Source organism: Juglans regia, chromosome 11 (assembly GCF_001411555.2).
Source record: "Juglans regia cultivar Chandler chromosome 11, Walnut 2.0, whole genome shotgun sequence".
NCBI classification, from domain to species: Eukaryota; Viridiplantae; Streptophyta; class Magnoliopsida; order Fagales; family Juglandaceae; genus Juglans; species Juglans regia.
Genome location: NC_049911.1, coordinates 32,204,190 through 32,230,712, shown reverse-complemented (window position 1 = coordinate 32,230,712; position 26,523 = coordinate 32,204,190). Strand labels below are relative to the sequence as shown.

At 37.0% G+C, this 26,523-nt stretch overlaps 1 protein-coding gene across 2 annotated transcripts in view; it reads right to left on the bottom strand.

The window, feature by feature from the left end:
• Nucleotides 1-26,523, bottom strand: part of LOC108998836 (uncharacterized protein At3g06530) — a 36,018-nt gene that overhangs the window by 5,717 nt on the left and 3,778 nt on the right. The window contains exons 7-33 of one of the 2 annotated variants that reach the window (XM_018975545.2): nt 24,940-24,995; nt 24,751-24,840; nt 24,515-24,663; nt 24,175-24,257; nt 23,945-24,073; nt 23,682-23,756; nt 23,273-23,441; nt 21,919-22,058; nt 21,708-21,800; nt 20,772-20,994; nt 20,422-20,519; nt 20,152-20,304; nt 19,864-20,020; nt 17,453-17,586; nt 17,175-17,256; nt 16,917-17,079; nt 15,616-15,691; nt 15,322-15,495; nt 15,165-15,230; nt 14,968-15,072; nt 14,684-14,773; nt 11,195-11,406; nt 10,866-11,076; nt 10,563-10,745; nt 9,703-9,798; nt 9,538-9,605; nt 9,100-9,448 (exon numbers count right to left, since the gene is read on the bottom strand). In XM_018975545.2, the coding sequence (XP_018831090.1) occupies nt 9,100-9,448; nt 9,538-9,605; nt 9,703-9,798; nt 10,563-10,745; nt 10,866-11,076; nt 11,195-11,406; nt 14,684-14,773; nt 14,968-15,072; nt 15,165-15,230; nt 15,322-15,495; nt 15,616-15,691; nt 16,917-17,079; nt 17,175-17,256; nt 17,453-17,586; nt 19,864-20,020; nt 20,152-20,304; nt 20,422-20,519; nt 20,772-20,994; nt 21,708-21,800; nt 21,919-22,058; nt 23,273-23,441; nt 23,682-23,756; nt 23,945-24,073; nt 24,175-24,257; nt 24,515-24,663; nt 24,751-24,840; nt 24,940-24,995 (3,624 nt within the window). The remainder of the gene's footprint in view (nt 1-9,099; nt 9,449-9,537; nt 9,606-9,702; nt 9,799-10,562; nt 10,746-10,865; nt 11,077-11,194; nt 11,407-14,683; nt 14,774-14,967; nt 15,073-15,164; nt 15,231-15,321; nt 15,496-15,615; nt 15,692-16,916; nt 17,080-17,174; nt 17,257-17,452; nt 17,587-19,863; nt 20,021-20,151; nt 20,305-20,421; nt 20,520-20,771; nt 20,995-21,707; nt 21,801-21,918; nt 22,059-23,272; nt 23,442-23,681; nt 23,757-23,944; nt 24,074-24,174; nt 24,258-24,514; nt 24,664-24,750; nt 24,841-24,939; nt 24,996-26,523) is intronic. The other variant, XM_018975547.2, reaches the window with a different exon arrangement.

Genomic DNA, 26,523 nt, shown 5'->3' with positions numbered 1-26,523 from the left:
AGACCCCTTCCAGAGACTCACAAAAAGAGCAATTCTCAAATTTTTCTAGTCCTATTTTAGCCTCCAACACATTCTATCCTTGCATAAACTTGGAGTAATTAGAGAGCAAGACCAAGAAGGGATTAACTTTGAATCCCAATCTGTATTTGATCACAAAAATTGAGATTCAAGGTTAAGTGTTAAACGACCCTCTTTTCCTTTGATAGGTTAACCTTCTCATTCTTTGCCAAAATCCACCATAGTAAGAACTCAACTTCCATCCTACCCCACAAATAGGTTCCTTTATAAATTCTTGAACCTATTAGCCATAAAAATATAACTACTTAAATAAAAATCACATTTTATTTTCAAAATACTAATTGCTGTTCTTTGGGTGGGGGGGTTACACTTTAGATTTGAGGTAGGTTTGGGCTCTAGAGTTTGTTCGGCCAGTATACATTTTGGCAAAGTTTGTCTGTCAACAGCTGAATGTTTCAATCTGGTTCGAATCATGATTGCATCTGCAAACATTTTCCCGTGTTTTTCAGGTTTTAATAAACTCTTGTACCCCTAACTCATGCCAAACCCTTAGCTTATGAGGTATCTGACTTTTTCCTATTCTGCCTTTGTGACATCACCAGTCTACCAATAGCAGCATGCCAGTACTTTGGCACCATGTTTGGTGTGGTGCTTGGGCCCTCAAGAGTGTCAATGGACAGCTTTGCTGTCCATACTCCTTTCCATATTTATTTCCTTGATTTACTCTTCTGTACAATTAGCATATAATATTTGACAGATTGTATAGGAATAGAATTAGCATATACTTATTTCTTTCCATGAATAGAATTCTTTGTACAGTTTATATAATAAACAGAAATCTCAAGGCCAGATGATTCAGCCATTTCATACAAACCTGTTTCTTGACAGAGAGCACATTCCCTACTCTATTTCAGATTGCACATGATAAGGAGGCTACAGTGGCAGATTTGATGGATAGCTCTAACAGTTCATCGGAGTGAACGTCTAATTTCTAAAAGCAGCTCAAGATTGGTAATTAGGAACCATTGCTGATTTTTTCAGCTTTTTGTACACTATGAATATTGGTAATGCTGTGGAGGATAGGATAATATGGACTTTGGCTGGGAGTAGGAGATGCATGGTTTGATCCTTTTACAAGAATCTATCAGTTCAACACAGCAACCATTACTAGATTCGAAGATCGGGACCGTTCCTAGATGAGCTTAAGAGATTATCCTTCACCACACTATTTTCTTGGGTTGCTGTCATTGATTTTACTGGGGCTAGTTTTCATACTTCCCTTGTATCCATCAGTAGGTTCTAGCTTGCAGCTAGGTGTTCTCTTTGTATGCCTCTTGTGTACTAGGGTTACGCCTACTTTTTTTTTATTGGCACCAGGTGTCCGGAACAGTGTCCCGACTAATCCCGGGAGTGCACAGGCCCTCGGCAAGAAGTTTCCCGCAAGTGCACCTCGGGTAATTCAAGGAAAAAATCCCCCAGTCCGATGGCCCCTAGAAATTGTCTGCACCCAAGGGGATTTGAACCTTAGACCTAATGGGAGCATACCCCTAAGCTCAAGGCCTTTACCTATCAAAAGAAAGATTTGGATCTTAACATTCCACAACTGCCAGATAATAATAAAAAAAAAAGTTCATTCTATTTTAGGATGGTCTTAAATTTATGCAAACTGAAAAAAGGAAACTACGTTTTTTATAGTTGTAGAATCATGTCTTAAAAAATTGATGTAGCTAGCCAAAAATAACAAACTAACTATTTCAAAAATATGGAGCTCGTTTCTAAGTGGGATCTAAAAAGTATTCTCCACAGGCTACTATACTTACTTTTAAACACCAGAACAAGTTTTCCTCTCTAGAAAGAAAAATATATATTTGCATGTTATAATTTACCTTAATTTCTTTGACAAAAAAAAAATACGAGCCAAATTTATCACAAGAACCACCTCACAAGATTTTATTTCCAAACTTATTTTCAATGGCCCCACCACTTTTACCAAACCCAATAAAAACATATCACAAAAACTTTTTTTCCATCAAAACATACTCAATATGGGCCCATACTTTCCCAGAACCCCATAAAAACCAAAGATAGCTGCTTAAGACCAACTAACGATACTCACAATTCTCCAAAACGTTTTCTGTTGTGGGCCATACAGGGGCTGCTTTTCTCTAGTTACATGATACTGTCTTGTGACTTGTGGGGTCGAAATCAAGTTCCACAGTCAATTGCGTTTAATTATTTGTCCTAGTCTATAGAATGGGTTTCTTAAAACACTCACTGATGAAAACAAAGGTGTTTGTTTTATCGTTGGAGGGGGCAAAATGCATTCGTATTATTGAGAGGACTAGGAAGGTGACAAAAGAGATGGTACTAAGCTGGGCCAGTGCACGCTGGTTGGCAAACATTTTGGAAGAAAGCTCATTATCGGAGGGCAAGACAGATTTCTGCAAGACGTATCGTGATGGAGGCTATCTTTGCTCATCGTCGTTCTAATGCTTTCAGGCGTTATATAGAACCAGCAAAATATGGTAGTAGTGGGCATCGAGGACTTTTAGTGATCCCAAAAGCAATAAAGCATGTTCTGTCCATCATCCCGACATACAAGGCTCAAAGCATTGTCTTTCCTCCCGACAAGGGTGGCAAACAAGGGGAAGGCAAAGCAGGTCAAGTCATATGCAAAGGCGACAATGGGTGGCATAGGGAGGTGAAGTAGGGAAGAGCAGTCGGGGAGAGTGTTACCGTTGCAGAGAAGCATGGTCAGAGGTGGTCTGCTTAACGTCGGCTCGATAGAAAGCAAAGAGTAGAGTGTCTTAAAATGCTTGAAGGAGACTTGGGGATTTTGAAGAAGATGGTAGGAGTACTTATGTATAAATTGGATATTGGCCTGAGCCTGGGCACGGGCCAACCAAAGAACGGATTAGAGAATTTACATGGATGGGTACTTAGCAATGGGTCGAAACCCATCAAGCCCGATAAAGGTAAAAATAAAATTGGACTGGGCTGGACCCACTCAACTCGTGTACCCAGGAAGAAATGGATCCTAAAACAGGTTGGGCTCACTACCTTCGAGTGGGGCTCAACATCCGCAACCGTGAAAGGGCCGCTGAAAGACCAACAACTTTGGCCAAAGGTGAGACAGAAACTCCCGCGGAAACACCTAGTGCTATGTCTAACATTACTTTGCCAGTATCAACGTCAGAAAGTTAGGAGGTAGGTCCATATGAGACGGCGACAAAGATCCTCAAGCCACCAGCAAGGGCAGAGCATGGAGTGGCACAGAATCGTGCGCCAAGTTATCTAGGTTGATGACCATCTCTGTCGTTGCGAAGTTGACGGTACTGGCATCGGAAAACAAGCTCTTAGCCCAAATAATGTTGTCTGTCAATGAGGGCCAATGCACAGGCGGGGGGCCACAGAAACTTGCGCCGGAATCATCTAGGCTCATGACTAATAGCCTAGCTGTGAAGGTGACAATACCAGCATCGGAAAATGAAGTAGCTCAGAAACACTCGTTGGTCAACTCTGAGATTGAGGAAACGGAAGGGGAAACTCTATGCGCTGTGGGGGAGGTCCAAATGGAAGAAGCCTTGGTGTTATTTGAGTTTGATGGGGGCGGTGGGCAGCAACAATTTCCATAAATGGTTATTGAAGGGAGTATGCAGAGATGGGCAGGACAACAAATGATGGGGAACAACCTATTCCCTTAATCTCATTTCACCTCAGCGAATTAGATTGTTACTCAAAAAGTAATGGAGATCAAGCATTGTATAGGGATCACCTGCAAGGGTTTCAAAGATGAATTCATGGCATTACTCACAGCTATAGAAGGTTGGATACTCACATCCCAGCTCCGACCCATCTCACATTTCAGCCAAAACATAAGCGAGAGAACTCAAGAGGCTTACTTGGGCAATAAACGAAGTAGTAGGAGGGAGGAGCTCAAACCGGGGGCGCCTCAAGGGAAGGGCAAAGATGGTCTCTTTATGAAACCAAAAGTTATATCATGGAATGTAAAGGGGCTGAATGGGAGTAACGAGCAGCTCCAAATTAGAAACTTAATCCGACAATGGAAGGGAGATATAATTTGTTTACAGGAAACTAAGCTGGAATTTATCACTAGAGAAATAGTTTGAAGCGTATGGAGATGCCATCATGTTGGCTGGTCGTACTTGCCATCTTAAGGAGGTGTTTTAGTTATGTATGATAAAAGTGTAGTGGAGAGAATGGATGAATGTGTAGGAGAATTTACCGTGGCTTGCTCCTTTAAGAATATAGAAGATGAATTAACCGTGGCTTGCTCCTTTAAGAATATAGAAGATGATTCTGAAAGACAATTATTGTGGGAAGAATTGGCGAGGCTCCTTAGTTGGTGGGAGTTACCAAACTGTATCGGGGGGGACTTTAATGTCACCCACTTCCCAAGTGAAAAATCGGGTGCGTATCACATTTGCCCCACTATGAGGGATTATTATGACTTCATTTTTTAGCATGATATTGTGGATATTCCTTTAATTGGAGGCACGTTCATATGGTCCAACAATCATAAACACCCATCTTGGTCAAGGATTGATAGGTTTTTGGTAACTCCAAATTGAGAGTTACATTTTTCCAAATGTACTTCAAAAACGACTACCGATCATTTCCCTATCATCTTAGACAGTGAAGAAATCCAAGGGAGCACAAGGTATTTTAAATTTGAGAATATGTGGCTTAAACTGACGGTTTTGTAGACAAGATCAGACAATGGTGGTTGTCATATTGCTTCCAAGGTTCTCCAAGTTTCATAATGGCAAAAAAGCTAAATGCGCTGAAGAATGATTTAAAGCAATGGAGTTGGGAATGTGGCCCACCAGAGGTGCTCTCTCTTGGAGGAGCTACAGGGTTTGGAAGGCGAGGAGGAGGCAATATCTCCCTAAGAGTCAAGTAGTCACGAAACTTAAAAGAGCAACATTGATGGAGGAGATCTCTTGGAGAAAGAAAATCAAGGGCACAACAGCTAAATGAGGGAGATAAGTGCACAAAGTTTTCCATTGGGTGGCTAATTCGCATACAAAGAACAATGCAATTGAGGCTTGGATGGTAAACGGTGCCCCTTTAATCGGACCAACTAGTCATCAAGAACCACATTGTACAATATTATGAGTACCTCCTCTTAGAACAGTACACAAGGAGACCAAAAGTGGATGGATTAACTTTTAAATCATTAGAACAATAGGGCTTAGGGTGGCTTGAGAGGCCGTTCGAAGAAGATGAAGTGCGTAAAGTGATCCATAGCATGGCTAGTGACAAGGTTTCAGGCCCTGATGGTAGGTTTGTACAGAAACCAATGGAACCGATTGTCGCCGATGTGAACCGGCAGAGAACCGGTCGGCCGGCGGTAGGAAATTGATGAAACTGATATTGGTCAGTTTGGTCCCGGTTTGAACCAGGTTCAAACCGTCGAACCAACCGATATAATATATATATATATCTTAGGTAAAACAACGTCGTTTGTTTTACATGTATAATTTAGAAAAAAAAAATAGAATGAAATGACGGGCGTCGTTTCAATTTAGGGTTTCTAAGTTTTCATCTCATCGCGATGCCGAAGGGACACCAACTGCCGACCGGGATAACGCCGAAACTGACATCGATGATTTTCTCCCCCTTTACCGGCCGGTTTTAAACATGTATATAAGTGGTCGGTTCAGTTTCACTTTTGGATCAAAACCAAACCGAAACAGTCGATTTTCACCCCTACCTGATGGTTTAACATGGGCTTCTTCCAAGTTTGTTGGGAAGTGATCAAGGATAATCTCATGAGGGTGATTCAATAGTTTCATACTACTAAGAAGTTTTAAAAATATCTACATGCTACTTTTTAAAGCTCTCATCCTAAAAAAAATGGGGCCCGTGAATGTAAGAGACTACCGCCCTAATGAGTTAGTGAATGTAGTGTACAAGATCCTTTCTAAAGTCCTAGCGAACATATTGAGTGAAGTGATGGAGAAGTTAATTTCAAAGCCTCAAAATGCGTTCATCAAAGATTGACAAATTCTTGACTTACCATTAATTGCCAATGAAGTCTTGGACAAAAGACTTGAATCTAAAGAACCTAGATTATTGTGCAAACTAGACATGGAGAAAGCTTACGATCATCTCAACTGGAACTTCTTGCTCTATCTTCTTGCAAGATGTGTTTTGGAAAAATGGTGATTATGGCTCTATTGATATTTCTCATTTGCTTTTTTGAAGCCGTCTCTAGATTGAGAGTGAATCTTGCCAAGTTTGAATTGGTGCTGGTGGGGGTTGTTCCCAATGCGGTGAATTTAGCTCACCTCATGGATGTAAGGTATCTTCTCTACCTATGAAGTATCTTGGCTTTCCATTGGGTGCTTCATTCAAATCGCAGGTGATTGAAAAGGTGGAACATCGATTGGCTTCTTGGAAGAAGTTATACTTGTCTAAAGGGGGTTGGCTTACTCTTATCAAAAGTACCCTCTCTAATTTACCTACATATTTTTTGTCTTTGATCCCGATCCCTCCAAAGGTAGCCAATCGTATTGAAAAGCTACAACGAGATTTCTTGTGGAGTGGGATGGGACACGAGTTCAAATTCCATTTGGTGAACTGGTCAATTGTTTGCACACCAATATCTTTTTTTTATAAGTAATAAGTTATTTTATTGATATAAAGATAGGCATAGCCCAGGTACACTGGAAGTATACATATGAAAGGAAAGCGCCCTATTTTTGTCATCCCTGCAGCTTTCCAGATTTTGTATGGAACGCATGGCGTAGCTAGGACCTTCAAATCATGTTTGAGCCTATGAAAAAACCAAATCCACCCTAACTTCATAGAGAGGAAAGCCAGTGAATGAATGAATGAAATCCGTTGAATGAAGAAGTCCGCTTCATCTCTAAATGGCCACTCCTTCACAAAGAACTCACTGCCATATACCCATATACCGAGAAGCAGGTCTTTCAGAGCCTGCACTCAGAGAGACAAGCAAAGAGGGGGCAAGTAACGGAAACCTCTGCCCTTGCCTCAAATAGTAAAAAAAGAAGTCTCTTCCGAAATTATCTGACTTCTTACTCAATTGAGTGACTCTGTTCTAGCAAAGGCTAGAGGTTCTTCTTTGATCTCGAAACAACGTTCATGAATGAATGGTGGATACACGTTCCATGCCACGTAGTCTAAAATGCTCCGATAAAGTGTAGGATTAAAAAAGGGAGGACTCTCCTCATAATATCGTTTACAAGGACGTGCTAGAGAAGTAGATAGACGTTTTGAATTGAGCATATTACTTCGCTCACTTTAAGAAATCCGTGGCATCTGTTGTTAGGTTCAAAAACCAGCCACTGAATCGTTAAAAAGACTTATAATAAAGGATAGTCTTTTTTATTGATATAAAGATAGGCATAGCCCAGGTACACTGGAAGTATACATATGAATACACCTATTTAAGAACTAGAAACAATTACAAAGAAATCATGGAAGATGAGACCATTCAAATCAAGAGCAATGACCCACAAAAACAGTCTTCCAAAGAAATCATGTGGTACGTGAACCATATGGGGTGGGTTTGTGGAAATACATTAGAAAAGGGTGGGAGACTATCTTAAGCCATGCACGTATTGAAATAGGTGATGGTTCTAGAGTCAAATTTTGGCACAACAAATGGTGTGGTGAACAAAGCCTCAAAGAAACATTCCTTGACGTTTTTTACCTTGTACAGGCGAAGGATGCTTCAATAGTTGATCTCTTGTTCTTCTCTCACGGCTCCGACCTCAATGTAATGTAGATTTTACTAAGGTTGAGATTGGGAGTTGGAGGTTATCAGCAAGTTCTTTGCCTACTATATTCTGTCAGGTTGACTGAGGGAACCATAGATAAGATCAGCTGGAGCCCCTCCATAAAAGGTAGATTCGCAATTAGATCATTCTACCAAGTTCTAACTAGCTAGGGCATGACATCTTTTCCATGATGAAATATATGGAAGAACGAAAACCCCTCTAAATGCAGCTTTTTTTGTTTGAACAGCAGCATTCCTACACAAGATTGTTACTACAGACAATCTGAGGAAACTTCGAGTAATGGTGTTGGACTGATGTTGCATTTGTAAGAAAAATGGAGAATCAGTAGATCACCTACTTCTAATTGGGAGGTGGCCAGGACCTTGTGGGATGATTTTGTTGTGGGATTGGATTATCCTGAGCCATGCCTCGTAGGCTGGTGAATTTTCTGGCAAGCTGGAGAGGACTCCAAGGCAATCCTCAAGTGGTAGAAATATTGAAGATGGTCCCTATAAGTATGTGTTGGTGCATTTGGACGGAGCAAAATGGTCCCTATAAATACATTATCCTATTAGGTTCCATGGGTGAGTCCTAAGGGCTCTACTATGGGGTAGTTCCCCCCGTCATCAAAAAAATAATAATAATAACAATAATGATAACTTGAGTTAAAATTACACATCTTACTAATAGAATTTGACAAAATTCATAATAGTAATATATAAACAGTAAAATATTTTTTATAATATTTTAAGATATAAATAAATTAATTTATTATATGGTCTATAATATAGGATCCACATGATACAAACCTCAATAAATAATAGCCCATTAGCTTATCCAAAATGGTCCATTAAGCCTAATTTAGACCCAATAAAATTATCAATATTAAATCCCTAATAATATTGGGATTGGATTGTTACATTCCTTTTCTTATGAATATAATTCCTGATTACCTATCAAAAAAAGGATATCTAAACACAGAATGGAAGCCCCAATGGTATAGATATATAAAGCAAAGCAAGTCTTTGATAGGTGACGACTGATGCTAGTCAATTTTGGATTAGTATTTTGGGTCAGTTCGTTTTCAAGAGGATTTACCATCCCAGCCCTCAGGAAATTAAACTATTATGTGAGCCCTGAAATATTGAATGGCGGTATATGTAAGTGAATAACAGGATAGCAAAGTACAATGAAAAGTTGCAGATGATGACATAATGTAAGCAAGAGGTTCCTGAAGAACAAATCCAAGGCCTTCTGAACAAACAATTAATGATTCAGAAAGCTATAGTAAAAGCTAAATGATTCGTACCTGAATATCATCTGAATCTTCCCCTGATTCAAGCTTGACAGCGAACTCTGGACCTTCCATTTTATGTACAGTGAATTGCAAAGCAAATAGCAATTCCATAAAAAGTTCTTGACACAGATTACCTTTCCCTATTTGTTGAAGCAGCAGAACAAGAGCTGGAAGCCATATCAGGCATGAATATTGCTCACAAATTTGAAATGCAAAGTCATACTCCCACTCTTTGTGCATCAATACTGTGAAATTCTCTGAATAGCACAAGTTTTTAAGGCAAGATAATCCTTTCCTTGAAACCAATGAACGGAATAGAAGAACAAGCAATGAAGCCAGGCTACTATGTTCTCCCAGAGTCCTGTGGAGGAGCACGTCAACTTAAGCAGGAGATGAAGAACCAACAAGACAACTAGAGTTATAAAAAAAAATTATAAAAACTGATGCTACCTTAATAAGTATACAACAATTAGCAGCCTTCTGTGCTCAGCTACTTCAGGCAGCACCTTCAAAAAAACCTTAAGGAAAAACTCAACCAAATTAGAATACTATCCTAGACATAATTATAGCAAATGGAGCAGAAGAGATGTTGACAGCTAAAGACAGATAGTTTACTTGAAGTAATTTGTCCACGTTGTGTGTCTTAGACAGCCAATATGGAACCAATGCAGATATAAGATCCTCAAATACACGCTGAGAATGATTGTCAATCTGCAGACAGATTAGAAAGATTACATGATTAGTACAGATCAAAGATTTAGGGGAGGTTTGGATAGTGAGTTGAGATGAAATGAGATGAAAGTTGAAAGTTGAATAAAATATTGTTAGAATATTATTTTTTAATATTATTTTTGTTTTGGGATTTGAAAATGTTGAATTGTTTATTGTATTTTGTGTGGAAACTTGGGAAAGTTGTAATGATTAGATAAGATGAAATGAGATGAGTTGAGATGCTCTCTCAATCCAAACAGCCCCTTAGTCATCCCAGATAGGATGCCTTCCAATCATTGTTTTACTAAATGCCATCCCCTCTTCCTATACACAAGGAGTGAAGGGTGAGATAATAGGTACAATCCCATATGGATGTGTAAGTTATGTTTTCCAGTAGATTTTTTTCTTTTTTCTTGTAAAGAGAAGGGAATTTCATTTAAGAACCTAAGGGAATTTAATTAAGAACCTAGGTGGAGTAAGCCAGAGCTGGCCAACCAACCATACCTACTTTATTCTACATTATACATCAGGCAACTAAAACTGTTAAGGTTGAAATTGAAAGCTTGTGAACTATCTAATATGCTGTTCAAAAAGTCCCTAAGCTTTCATAAAAGTTGTATTTTTTCCTCTATATGAGTGCCAGGGCTATCCAGGAAACGGGGCATTGATCCAACAGACATACCATGTTTAGTCACAAAATTAAAATAAAATTAGCATTGTTACATCGTAACCTATGCAAAAAAAAAACAAATATATCAACAAACCTGGGATACAGTGGATTCTCCAATGATACTAAGAATATCTAGTATATGCTCCAAAACTTTTTCTGGGACGACCTTTGCTACAGAGGAAATAAGTGAAAATACATGGTTACGGGTGACTCCATCTTTTGCAGAATTGGCACACTCCACCAACAACTTGATGTTTGTTTCATGTATGATGTCACCCTGCAATGAACATGAGCCAAGCAAAATTAAAAAAAAACAGGAATAAATAATGGGAGAGTAGTAGAGACTGTTAGCATCACCAAATGATGTTTTCCAAATCCAGAAAAATGGGTGGCACACCTTAAGTGGAACAGCATTGACAAGTGAAGCACAAATATCTTCCAGGATTACTAACAGTGTCTGCTGAATGTAACACATTGCGCTAGACATGGCCTGAGAAATGTTGGGTGATACTTGGATCACCTTTTCATCCTGGATAAGAGTGCCTTGTATCCATTCATCTGAAAAGACTTTGCCAAGAAGCTTAAATAAGAGTCCTACAAGAGAATCCCTGCAACCAGTAAATTGAATCAATTTAGTCTGAGAAAGTACTATGCATCAGCATTTGCTCCAACACCACCAGCAGAATTTTACTAAATCCAGAATTAGAAACATTCCAAAAAGCAGACCTGTTTACAATGTCTTTCTTCAGTAGCAAAACATCAAGCAGAGAGCTAAGTAAAGACAGTGCATCTCCTCCTTTGCATATCACGTTATGAGGAAGGTTTGACCTACTACGCTCAAGTAACTTCTTCTTCTTCTTTCCATATGCTGAACTAATTATGAGACTTTCCTGACTGAGAATAAAATTGAGCATCTGACCAACAGAGGAACAGGATATCTGCAAAATCCAAAGGGAATCATTTTCCTTCACATCACTAAAACAAACTAAAAGTAAATTCCCTCCAAAAAACTCGCCAGCATATTTAATTAGATTTTTTCTTTTTGATATATTCAATACAATATAATAATCAAAAAAGTAATAATCAAAAAATAGAAACAAAGCAACATCTAGCACACTCACTCTATATAGCATGCAAGACGATTATGTTGCAATTATAGAAAAGTTTACAGCACTTAAGTTTAGATCGGCAAGATATGAAACCATTCCCTTTTTTTTATTTTGATAAGTAAGAAACTTTATTGATGCAATGAAACTAGGCACAGCCCATGTACACCGGAAGTATACAAACGAGACACCTAATTACATTCTAGAAAGTTGAAATGAAAGCAAGAACTCATGGGCATTCCCTCCCTTTAATACAATAGCAGCAAACCATTGGACTAAAGAAAATAAAATAAAAAATCCATAATTCCCCCACAGTTCTCTCCTTGTTGTTGAAACACCTCTCATTGCGCTCCATCCAAATACACCACAATAGACACAAAGGAACCATCCTCGATGTTGCTGCTAGTTGAGGGCAATGATGCTTCCTATTCCAACATGCTAAGAGATCACCACACTCTTGGAAATGACCGAAGACAACCCAGCTCAACTGAAAATACCCGCACATAATTCCCTTGCCACCTCACAATGCAAAAAAAGATGCTCAATTGATTCACCATTGTTTTTACACATGTAGCACCACTCCATCACAATCACACCATGTTTCCTTAAATTATCAGCCGTCAAAATCTTTCCTAGAGCTGCGGTCCAAGTAAAAAATGCAACTCTAGGGGGTACGGGGACTCTCCAAATACCCTTCCAAGGAAACCCATTGGGCTGGTGTGCTGCCAGCACCTTATAGAAAGATTTAACTGAGAATTTCCTGCTCCCCGAGTGTTTCCACAACATGCTATCTCGCCCATTTCCACCTATCTTCTTGGAATAAAGAAAGCTGTAAAAAGTCATTATTTCATCCACCTCCCAATCCTGCGCGTTTTGGATAAGATCATATTCCAATGTACATTACCATTAGCTCGACTCATTACATCCCAGACAGCTGCTTGCTGATTTGCCGCCAATCTGAATACTCCAGGAAAAACAGAAAATAAGGCTCTCTCACCACAGCATACATCGAACCAAAAGGTGATTCTTGTACCCTTTCCCACCTCAAAAATAGTGTGTTTTATGAACACCTTCCACCCTTTTGTAATAAATTTCCAGAGGCTCACCCCATAGTTACCCCTACCCTACTTGGAACACCAACCCCCCCAATCACAACCATACTTCCGATCAATAACCAATCTCCATAGCGATTCCCCTTCCGATTGGAATCTCCACAGCCACTTCCCAAGGAGAGCTTTATTAAAAAAGAATAAATTACTCACCCCCAAGCCTCCCATCTCCTTCGGGCAGCACACTTTTTGCCAGCTCACTAAATGGAATTTCTGCGCCTCTCCCATGCCTCCCCACAAGAAGGCCCTAAACATTTTTTCGATCCAATTGGCCACACCCACCGGTAAAGGGAATAATGAGAGAGTATGTAGGAAGATTTGAGAGAGTACTTTCGATGAGAGTTAGTCTCCCCCCCTTTTGAAAGGTAGAGCCGCTTTCAACCCTCCAATCTTCTTTCTACCTTTTCTACCACCCCATCCCAAATATTTTTTGCCTTGAAAGAGGCTCACAAGGGTAATCCGAGGTATTTCATAGGAAGAGAGACCACTTTGCACCCCAACAACTCTGTTAGATGATTGATATTATCCACCACCCCTACCAGGACCAATTCCGACTTTCCCAGGTTCACCTTGAGCCCTGAAACGGCTTCAAAGCACAAAAGAACAGCCCTTAGAGCTTGAAGCCGTCCATTGCTTTTTTATCAATGGCAAGATATGAAACCATTCTGAAACACAAACAATCCTATTTCCTTTTGGATCGTGCTTTTGCTCCTAATATATGTGATCTTTCAAGCCCAAGAAAACCAAAACAAAATGGTCCCTAACTTCAGAATTTTAACATTGAATAAAATTCCTTAAGATTTTTGTGTGGAAATATGCACCATGGACAAAGAAACAGGGTGGTTCAGCAATCTCGATATATTTGTTTTTTTTTAAGGAAACAAACAAAGATAATGTCTAAATGAACAGTAACAGTATGACAATCCTTTTATCGGCACAGATTCCACGTGTACAGGCTTCTTTCACATAAGCATAAGAAGCAAACCCTCAGATAGCTAAATTAATTTTGAGTAGTTCTAGGATGTGTGGTTAAGCTGGCATAAAAAACTAGCCTGAAGATCAAGGGAATAAAGGGCTCTGAGTACCCATCTATTTCATCCAATCATTAAAAATAAATCCACATATTGTAAATCAACATCAAAGTTAACCTACTGTGAGGAAGCCAAAATTTAGCAGAATGGGGTTAGCATGGGTAATGCCCATAAGGGAGGTAGATCTCTTTCCAAGTTGTAAAGGTTTATACAGCAATCCACAAATTATAACAGTGTGGAAGATGGCCACCATGTCTTTTCTGGTGCATTTTGAAGGAGAGGAATGGTCGGAACTTCGAAGATCAAGAAAGGAAAAGGATGAACTTAAACGTCTTTTTTCAAAAAACAAAATGCCTTTGAGCATTAGCTATAGATTTCAATGGACTAAGCTTTCATGATTACCAAGTATCTACTACTACCTCTAAACTAGGTGTCCTCTCTTGTATAGTCCTGTATATCTGGGTTACGCCTATACTTTATTATTAACAAAAGTTTTTATAGCTTCTCAAAAAGAAATCACAGTCGACTCTCCAATAAAAGTGATTTACAGCTAATTTGATCGAGCTTCGGACTTTTCGGAACCTTTTTGCCCATAAACTGGCAGTAAGAAGGACTTCAAAAGCACCAAGATTTCCTTATCCGTTTTGCTCATCAGAGATGAAGCCTGACTCACCTCATTCAGGCACGGAGTTCTCATAATAATTTTTTTTCAATATGTTAATTTCCATTATATTCTTATGAATACTAATTCATTTTCTCCTCAGAGGTTGGTCATCATGATCATACTAAGAAATTAAATTGCATTCTCCTTCAGAGCGTCAAATAACAGTCCAAAATTGAAGTGGAAGCTTAAGCAAAAGCAAAAATGTTCTACCAACAGATTTAAAATACTTGATAAGTGGTGCAATAACAAAAATTGCTGAAGGTAGTCCAACAAAGAAAAGAAACTGATAAAAGCAAGAGACAAACATTTAACCGCAGGAAGGCATCTCTGGTTGCATTTTGTACATCACCATTAGCATGCCGAAATAAGAACACTAGTTGATAAAACAGACTCTCCTGCTTGGAACAAAAAAGCAAAACGACAGATTTCAGCCATAACAGGAATAAAAAGTATTTTATATTAAAAAAAAGAGCATCGGAGACAACATACATTGTTGTTCCATGATTACATAAAGTAGTTAAAGAAAAATATTGAGAATCAATAGGATTTTCAAGCAATACATGGGTCCCTGTTAATGAGTAAAAGTCACCTGTACATCATTCTGCAACCCATTGTAAAGATGACCATTGAGCTTTTTTAAAACAGTGATAATAGGCAGTATAACAGCTGGGTCTTCTGAAGCCATGCTGTCCAACTGAAGAGTCCAACACCAGATGTCATTATATCAAGGCAACAGAAATATCCAGAATATAGGAACAAATCTTAAACAAGTTGCAACCAACTTACTCGCAATGCCTTCAATAAATAATCTTCAAAAGCATATTCATCAAGAAAAGAGCTCGAAGCACAGCTCTATTTAACAAGACGATGAAATCCAAATTAAACACAGAGAAAGACAAAGGGAAGCAGAAACTCACAAACATTAGAACCATATTTAACTTACCTCCAGAAGAAGACATAGGATCTCAATCTCATTTTTCAACAATTTCTGGCAAGACTTGTCCGGTTCAAAGTAATATTGACTGCGTCTTTCCAACAGTAAAGATAAAAAAGACTTGACATCCTTAATGTGCATAACAGCACTGCCCATTCCTTTGAGTAAAGATAGAATCATTAGCTGCATATGACATTCAAGTCCCATTTAATTTTATCTCCCCCCTACTAAAAGCATCTAGAGAAGGTCTACATAAATGAAAATAATAAACAGGAATTATGGTGATAAAAGATAGTGTGAAACCTTCCCATAATCAGAAAGTTTGAGAGCAGAACCCAAAATAAAGGCAAGAATATTTTCTTTTGTAGATTGATCAAACCTGTCAAAGAAGGTTGGGGAATAAAAAACTAGGATTAGAATATGCTTATTAAAGGACATTTAGTTAAAAACTAAATACTCGGAAACTGTTCTTGAAGGACAGAGAAAAAAATGATATGATCATTTATAAAAAAAAATAATAATAACAAAAAAAAAAAGTACTCCTCAAAATATTATTGATAAAAAAGTTCATTTAAAAACCATTACAAATGCATGATGAAAAAGTTTCTACTTTCCAAGCAAAAAATCCATAAGATGTAAAAAGAGGGAGAGGTGGAGAGAGAGAATTTCAATTATAAGCTCCACAGCTCAAAAGGCGAAAGGCATTATGAAGGAATCAGACACACGACGTGAGAAATATTAATGAAGATCATACCTTTTTTTTTACAAGTATTAATGAAGATCATACCTAAGATCAACAGATGCAACATAGTAATTTGGCCACAAACAGATGAACTAAAGCAACCAACTCACATTATAAAACCCCAAGGCAGCTGCTAACTAGACATCACAATCCAAATTGTGCACACTTTTGCTCCAAAATGATAAACTTGCCAAGACTTCGTTTTATCCTAGTTGCATCTTTTTATCACGCAACATACAAGAATCTTAAAATAATTGAATATCAAGTATTGGGGCAGGCTAAAAAAAAAAAGGAAACAAACATCAAGAGAAAAATCCAACCCCCCCCCCCCCCAAAAAAAAAAAAAAAGTTATCAGAGTACTAGCAGAAGAGGTGCCTAATTGTCCACATCCTCAGACTCATACACATTCTTTTTTTTTTTATATAAGTAAACAATAAGACTCATAAACATTCAATCTATATGAAAACCAATACATCCCTTAATCAAGAAAATTGTTAATTTGTACGAAAAATGTTAGTATAAACCATATCAACCCCTCACACTAGAAACTACCAAAATTGTTGTAGTAAATAAAATCAAGCAGTATCCAGCAAAGGAATACAATGACCGTATTCTTTCATGGGAGAAGTACTTCTGAACTTGTATTGATGAATAACAACAATGGGGGACCTTCGATTTAAATCTTAAATTTTGGATGTTAAGCATCCTTAGTCGCACACATATCAAGGAGAACAGTAAAAAGAAACCGCCAAATAAATAATTCCAAAATCCAACCGAAAAGGCAACAAGATAAACAGAAAATACATATATATATTGTATAAACTAAGTTTTATATAACAACAGCATTTCATAGGTACCTACCTCTGTTGAATACTTTGAGGCACTAGAAGGCTACAGGAAGATGAGCTAAGCAAAGATTCCAACAATGATGGCAAGAATTGTTTGTCTGATAGTATAAGCCTTTTTTGTTGAACCATCAAGCCCAAAAGTTCACCAAGAAAATGACTCCAAATACAATTATTCCCTGCCAATGAATAGATTGAGAATATGACCATACTGGAGCAAAATATAGAAAGAACATATAACAACTTCATTATGAGTCTACGACAGCAATGATACCATTTTTCTTGCTAGAAAAGTCTGCACGAGCCCATAGTGCATAGAGTCCTTCAATGCAGTTCATTGCAGCAACCTTTATATCCTAAAAGGAAAGACAGTGGATCCTAAGGAATCAGAACCTAATAATACGCATGCATTCAATGAAACAACTGCAGAAGGTAAATAATTGACTGCTACAGTAGAAATATTTAAGAAACCCTTCCTAAAATCTAGAAACTCAAAGTTGCCACAGCAATGAAAATAAATGATACTAAATTAATGGTAATTGACATTGATACCTGGTTATCACTGGTCAATGGGACAAGAACTGAAGGAAATTCAGCAAAAAGTTCAATTGGCAATCTATCTTCCGAATGAAAGCAAAGGAGTGCAAAACAGCGGAGACTCTCAATTTTGACAGCAACAGGAACACCTACAAAAAGGAATAGCCAGCATAGCATCAATGTGAAGGCACATTGATTCAAAATAAAATATTCAAAGAATCAGAAAATGCCTCAAAAATATAAAACTTCCAGAAAACAAATTATCTTCATCAATCAAATGATTGACTGAAAAAAGGGTTAAATACTAAAAGGGTCTATGCAGTTTGGCCTTTAGATAAACTACTCCCTAACTTTTAATTTTGAACTTTTTCACCAATGTACTCTCAACTTGGATCATTTTGATCCGTCCGCTGCACATCCATGAGACCCAATAATGGAAATGGAACCCACTCATAAGCCACATCATCACCAATAAAAATGCACTGCGTGTTGCAACAAATAAAATTATAAAATATCAAAAAAATTTAAAAATTTAAAAATAAAATAAAATTTTAAAAACCCAAAAAAAATTTAAAAAAATATATTTTTGATTTAATAAAATAAACTTTCAGATCAGAAGCGGGAGGTTCCCCTCCCCTCCCCATCAAAGGGATGGCTTGGCTTTTTTGTTTTTCAAAAAATTTTCTTGCAGGTTTTTAATATATTTTATTTTTATTTGTTGTGACACTTGACGCATTTTTATCGGTGATGATGTGGCTTATGAGCCACGTGGTGAGGGTTCCATTAATGGGTCTAACGGAACAACCAAAACGATCAAAGTTGAGAGTAATAGATAAAAAGTTCAACAACTAAAAGTCAGAGAAAAATCTGTCTGAAGGTCAAATCACTAGGACTACTTTAATAGTTAATAGAAAAAATACAAAAGATTGGAGTACCAAATAACTCATAGAAAAAACTCAATCATTAAATATCCTGCTAAAAACCTGCAATAAGTGCACTAAAAAAATGACAACATGCCCATTGGCCTTCATTTTTCTCCAAGTAAAAACAATGATATAGAGAGTGTTCAATTTTGGATGATGCATGCTTTTTCACATCTTCATGTTTACTAGCAGCAACAGCGTAGAAACTGAAAAAAGTGAAGTACTAAGGAATTCGACTTAAAAAAAAGGTCCATAAGCCCAAGAATATTGCAAAAACAAAGTAGTTATACCAACTCTCTCAAGCGCTGCATTCATATGTCCAGGAAGTCATTTTTATGCCCATTGATTGGATCACGACTCAAAAGATTCTTACTTTACCTTTCCTGGAGTTTTGGGTTTTTGTATTTTTTGTAGTTATCCTCAATATTTTTTAATTTTTCAGTTTTCACCCTTTCTACTTCCCCTGTACCTAGGGGTGTAACCGGTCCGGTCCGGTCCGGTTTTGGACAAAATCTAGGACCGAACCGGTATGTACCGGTTTTGTATTTTTCAAAACCGATTACGCCCCGATTACCCTCCTAAACCGGTACTTCCGGTTTTACCGGTTTCCGGTCCGGTCCGGTCCGGTTTTCCGGTTTTTTTTAAATGTAAAAAACATATAATAAAGTGTTAATTCTTATTATATAATATTATTAAAAATTTAATATATATATTATGCTTAAAGCATATGATCAATTAAATTTTTATCTTTAAGATTAAACTTTTATTTTATAAATTATAACAACATTATCTTATATATAATTATATTAACAACATATGATCAAATAAATTACAAATGTTCATATTTAAGATTAACATTTTATGTTATTATTTATAAATTATAATATAAAATTTTTTCATATATGATATATAATTATATATATTATATATAAAAATTTAACATATAATTATATATTATATATATAAATATTTTGTATAATATATAAATTAATTTTTATATTTTTTTTCCAACCGGTCCGGTTCGGTCCGGTCCGGTCCCAAAAACTACGGAACCGGAACCGGACCGGAACCGGCCGGTTTTCATAAAATAGGAACCGGTTCCGGACCGGACCGGTTCAAAACCGGACCAACCGGTCCGGTTCGGTCCGGTCCGGTCCGGTTTTCCGGTTTCCCGGTTTAAATTTACACCCCTACCTGTACCAAGCTTGACCCTGTGTTTTTTCTCACTCGCTCGATTACTTTAAAAAAAAAAAAATCATGGTTCAACACATGTTGAAGGTTCGATTTAAGCCAGAAAGTTCTGTATGTACAACAAAAGAGGTAGATATAAACACCAGGAAAGGCAGCAATAACAACTAGAACTGAAGAATGGGGAAAAACCAGCAGTGAATAAGCAAGCCAAGGTAAGCAAATGATAGAAAGAGCAATGGTGACAGAGAATGTTATTTGAGGTGAATGGAAGAAGAAGAAAGCAAGTACTAAAAGGAGAATCCATATAAGCACCTTCTTCTGTAAAAAATCTGGAAAGAAAATTTGCAGGAGCTGTCTTGCACCTAGTGACAAGGTAATTAATGTGTTCCTTGAAAACATCCTTAAACTGAGAGGTAGCAAAAAAAATGAACAAATCTTGAAGCCTGAGAACCCATTTGTCATCAGCATCCTGCAATGATCATAAATATTCATATCCAGCACTGAAAACTTAAAAATCCAGCAATGATGTCAATGACTACTCACCAGAGCAGCCTTAGAAGACAAGAAAAATAAACAGCCAAGGAAAGAAATATCACTAACTGTCAAGTCATCTCCATGTACTGTTGATATCAACTTCTCCAGTAACCTCCAAAATATGCAAATCAGGATCTTTGTATTTAATGCTCTGAGATTAGAATCAAACATCTGCTCTAAAAATCTTTTGCAATCCCAACTTAGAATTTCTGGATTGAACTGTTAATCAAATAAGGAAGACAGACCAAACCACCAGAAAAAATTAGAATTCAACTCCATCAGGATGAACACAGAATCTAAGAACAAAATCAAACTGCTATTAATTTTCTTTCCTACCTCTTCCATGGAAACATCAACCACAGACTCCAATGCTTCCAACTCTCTCTTCAAAACTGGATAGCAAGCTTCAAACAGTACTGAAAATTGACCACTTTCTAACAAACAAGAAAATACATAGCTCAGAATCCCGATTCATCAAAAAAAGCATTATACATGAAAAAGTAGAGAAGAACACAGCCAAAGAAAAACCAGTCTTGCAAAATTAAATAAGAAAGACATGCATCAGTTACTTGATAGAAGAGTAAACATCGCAAACCAGTGAGTATGCTGTGGAACGCCACAGTGATATGGAATGAGTAGCATTTGAGTACTTGCAGGAAAAAAGTAGAAGTGGAGAGAGAACATACTATTATGCATCATAAATGACTGCATCAGCATTAAAAAGAAGAGTGTCTTCGACGACTCGAAATCATAACTGCTACTGACAAGCCAAGCCAAGTTTTCCTCAGTGTTCATCAAAAAAGTCTCCGCCAAACTCGCAATCGTCTTCATGTTAATTGAAGAAAGATTTCCAGGTTGCGATGTCTGCACTTCATATGCAACTTCATGAAAACTAACCATACAACTTTCCTAATGGGAGAAAAAATAAATTAAAAGAAAAAAGGGTAAAAAAAGAAGAATATATATTAGATGAATATGGATCAGAAAAATTGTATATTACGCAAGTAGAATGGTACCATGGGGATGTCTCAGGAACCCACCCCAGCCATGAGTCCATATTATTATGAAACACAGTCCAAGCCCAATGAAATGAAACTTTGAAATTGAGTAGTTCTAGATACGGAATGTTTTTTTGACACAGGACTGTTCTCTTGATAGACAATTGTTCTGTCAAAGACTTTTGACACAAACATTGAGTCAGACACATGTTTCAAATCTCCAAAATTGGTCAAGCCTATTTATATAAAGCCAAATTTGTTATGTCTTCTTGTTTTGGAAGTGGACTAGACAAAAGTTTGGAAATAGAATATCAAAACACCCATAGTCCTTCACTATTGTAGGCTTATATATCTTCTCATAGACAAAATTGAATACAAACAATAAACGAAAACGAAGCATATATGCAAACACATATAGAAACTCCTTCTCTTGTCTTTTAATCACCACTTTCTAAGTCTTGCAACACACATGCACAGATGAGTCGATATTTTCCCTTATACGTGGAGAGCCAAGAATAGTTGGAACATTAAAATTACCCACAAACTCTTCACACAGGTGTTTTGGCAAAAATAAAGACAACTGTCATAATGGAGTGAACAGAATCTCACAAGTATATAATTTACCTTTTTTGTTCTGGAGGCACCAGAAAGATCAGAGAAAAGTGGCCATTTTACTTCCTTGGCTAATTGTAAAGCTTTCAAATTCAGTATCTGTGTCTGTAGGTAGTAAGATAGAAAAATCAAACACCAAAGACAGAGAAACATAAATAATATGCTACATGGAAACCAAAAAAAATCAACCACCAAACACAGGTTCAACACAAAAAAACAAAACCTTTGGTAGAATTAAGAGTAGAGGAAACAGCATGGCAGAAAATGTCTTCAAGCCATCATCATGATGATGGAAGTTTGAGTTGGCATTATTCAGGCAAGCAACAGCAACATCAGCAGCTAGATTAGTTTTATCTGATGAACCTACAAATGGGAACAGAACAAGAAATGAGACATGTAGGTTCATAATGAGCTAGCAAAGAAAAACTTTTAGTTTTTAATTTTTATTGTTTTGAGTTCCAGTCTGCTAGACACACCACCAATGAATTTCATCTTTTTAAGAAGAGTGGATCCGGATAAATCTGTGGAAAACTACTTAAAGACTTCCCATGAGAAACTTCTCTGATTAAAGAACTTCTACTTTAAGAATCTCCAAAACCCAATTATTAAAGAGCCTATTCTGTTCATCCTTTTTCTCTATGAGTAACCATTCTGTAGATCCTAAATGTATAGCTCCGTTGCTTACAGAAACTTTTCCTCAACGGTGTGCAAAATTGTATAATTTGATATACAAAACTATGGAAGAAAATAAAAGCATAAATTCATTTAGACCCCAAACATGTCCAACTTAGGGATGCCAATTTTTTGGCCAGAAAAACCATGCATTGCAATATCTTTCTCAGCATGAAATACCTACAAAAAAATTTTATCCGCAAACAATATTTTATTGATGACATAACTACAATATGAGTTGACTCCGCCTACACTCTCAATCGTACTAATTATTGCACCTCTATCCAGTCAATTCGTCAATGCTTCCTTAATTAATTTCTCCTCCAAAAGGGAATCATAATACCTAGCAATCTCTTGTAAAATAAGACATGATTCACCAACTTTCTAAAAATCAACAAAGACACGTCAATTGAAAACCACAATCCTGACGTAAGCCTTCTAAAAGCAATATATAAGGAGGCTTTTTAGTTCATATTTGTATCACGGTCTAACAATTGAGGAATTGGGAGGGGGACCACAGCTACTATCAAAACTAGACACAAATAAGAAATAGAATCAAAACTACCGATCTAGGCAAGTGAGTCCAGAACATAATAGACCGCCCATGGAAAGCCAATGAAATTAGCATCATATGTAGGCTTTACCACCTTTCAAATCAACATTTAAATCAACATTTAGACAGATGTTTTTTGGATACATAAACATTTAGACAGATGTAAACAGGAGCCAATTCACTATGGTGACACTGAAGTCCAAAACCTAAAATTAGATGCCAAACATCATCGAGTGCATAATGTCAGCCACCAATTATAGCAGAAGAGAACCATATCAGTGCACTGGCTGAGATAGTGAACATATAGAACAAAACAATTCAGGCCAGATCATTTATTACATGTCAAACTCACCCAACATCAGAATGCCAATGCATCTTTTAAGCACATTCTGCAATTCTTTAAGAAGATCATAAGAAGTAATCATATCCGACAATCCATCTAAAGATAGAACTGCCTGAACCACAGTTAGATCATCATCATGAAGCTGCCGTAATACAGCATCCTGAATAGTTACAAGGCTCTGGTCCACAAGAGAAAAGAAAATTATGAGCAAAATATTTTGAATCTGGAATCAGTATACAGTATACAAAGGTATAATACATTGTTATGTGGAAATGATTTCAAAAAACCCTCTTAACCCCCCCCTCCCCCCCCCGGGGGGGCCTTTTTTCTCTCTTTGTATGCATGGCACAATGGAAAACACATGCACACAAGAAATGTATATATCACGTGCATATATATGTCAGAGACTAGAAAATACCTGCGAATCAACAGCTTTGGATTTAAAAAACCCAGAGGATTTTAAACCAGACAATGTCGCACATCTGACTGCAGCCTACACCACATTATAGATGGATAAAAAGACACTACAACAAATATTGATAGGAAAAAATTCTGATAAAAATAAAGTAAAAGCATTACCAAAGCAAGCAATCCCAAACTTTTTTTATTGGTAAAGCAGCATTTTACTGTTACTGATAAAAGAAATAGGCATAGCCCAAGTACAGGAATCCGATATAATACCTTTGGATGATGCAACGCAAACCAAACTTTTGAATCTGATATACCAAGTGACGTATCCAAGTTTGCATCCAGCACCTTCCCCAATATCTCATATGTCGATTCCCCTTTCTTAGATTGCGGTTTAGTATCCTATTAACAAATTCCAAGAGATCAAAGTCTTGGAATTACAGAGAGAAAGAGAGGGGGGGGGGGGCACAAAGAGAGGGAGAGAGAGAATATGGTCAAGAAACCTCAAGGAACTTGCAAACTGCTCTTCGCAGTTCAGACGGATAATGCTGGCTAACCACTACCAAAATTTTCTTTGCCCATGTTCCTAATGAAAATCCAAAATCACGGTGAGAAATAAGAACTAACCAACTAAAGATGGTTGTACAAAATAATAAAACCTCGATGATGTAGCTCTAGGATCAGATAAAAGACAGGCAACCTACACATCTGAGGATGCCTCACTCAAAGTACATCCCATAATCTTGCAGAAATTATGAGTAAATGAAGATGAAACATAAAAAAATCCATGTGTGTGAATATATAATATACATGTGATGTAAAAGAAAAACAAAAATAAGGTACCAGATTCAGATAATGCTGGATCGCCAACTTTTTTAGACAATTTCAAGCATGACAATAGCACGTTGCTGACCAACTGGAAAACTAAATGCTTTATGGGGACTGTCTCTACTATTGATACCAAAGCCAGATGGCACAATTCATCAGAAGAGCTGCAAATGAATGATAATCAGTAACAAATGCTGAATATAAGAGTTGACATCAACAGGGATTATTGGGAATGACAATGGACTTCCCACCTGAAGTCAACCAGAACCTCCATAAGCATAGAAAGGAATCGATCAATATTGAACTCCTTAGACAATCCCATAAGGATTACAGCCAAATCTCTACAAATGGGAGCATGAAAAAATTTTAGCAAATACAAATGAGAAAATAGCCTGTGAAGTATGTCATATCCTCAAAAATGTTAAAGGCAGTAGGACTACCTTATATCCTTCAGAGTCTCCAATGCCTTCTTTGGGAACATATCCAGAGATTGCATCTGACAGATTTCATGAAAACTAAAAAATGAGGGAAAAAACAAAATACATGTAACATAATATATATATATATATATACACACACGCATACATACATCATACATATATAACTGTGCAAGTGCGGCAAAAGCCATTGAATGAGTTAGACGTCTTTGATGCCATTGAACAAGAGAGAGATCTAGCCATTGAGAAGAAAGAGAAGAGGGATACAACTATTAGGCCCGGTTTGGATGCCTAGATGAGATACAAACTATATCTCATCTGGATTATACGGCAAGTCTCGTCTGTCTATCCAAATGGCAAGTGAGTTGTTTTTATTTCATCTCTACGTTTTGAAATTAATAACCGACATAAACAGTAAAAAGTGAAGTGAACAGTGCAAAAGCACTATTTTCTTCTTTGATTCTGGAAGTCCTCTTTTCTTTTTTCCCCATCCCATTTCGAGACCCTTCTTCCTCCTTGTTCACGCCTCTTCCCCTTTCCTCCCTGTTCACACCTCTTCCCCTTTACCGAAATCCACCATTTTAATTTTTGGTGGGAATATAGAGTAATTTCGGCCAACATTAAAAAATATATATTTTGAGATATAAATTTATTTATGGTATATTTTTTAATTAATTATAAATATTACTTTTTATTAATATATTCATAACTATTACCCAATAATTATAAAATGATTTCAATCATTAGTGGGACCCACCCCTTTATCAAATCCCAAAAAATAAAAACTATCTCATCTCATCTTACTATTCAAACACACTTTTTTCAAAACCATTTCATCTTATCTTAACTCAAAAATCTCACTACTATTCAAAATATATTACCTCATCTTAACTCAAAAATCTCACTATCATTCAAAATATCTTATCTTATCTGAACTGCATAACCAAACGAGGCCTTAGAGAATATAACAATGATTACTCTCCTTGAGAAAGTACAAGATAATAAAAAGATATTAGTCTAAACTATAAGATAACAACTAGAGATACACCAATAAAAGTGAATTTATAGAGGGGTACAAATCAATAAAACCATCAGATGTTGTAAATCAAAACAGGAGTGCAGCAACCATGGTCATCACATCCTCCAAAACAAGTGAAAATAATATCTGACGTGCATGTTATGCAAGTAATCAATAGCAATTGAAAGGCTAATAAAGGAGCAATACCAACCCTCTTGATAGAACAAGAAGTTGATAATTGCTCCTTTATTTTCAATAACTCGTATTACAAATATGTCAATGATTTACAAATTAATTAAGCAGAGTGCTTACTTTAGTAATTAAGCAGAGTGCTTACTTTAAATCATGAGAATCAAACCATCCAATTGATGGGGATTCCTTCATGTATTTAATTGATAGGAAAATAGTCCAAGTAAGTGGAATATCGGCATAGAATGAAGAAAGGCATAATTATAAAGACAAGAATTTGATGCTTGAAACCATACTAAGGTCATTGTGGAACTACGAATGAAAAAAAATTAAGTAAAACCTAATAAAAAACACAACCTATAAAAAAAATAAAAGAACAC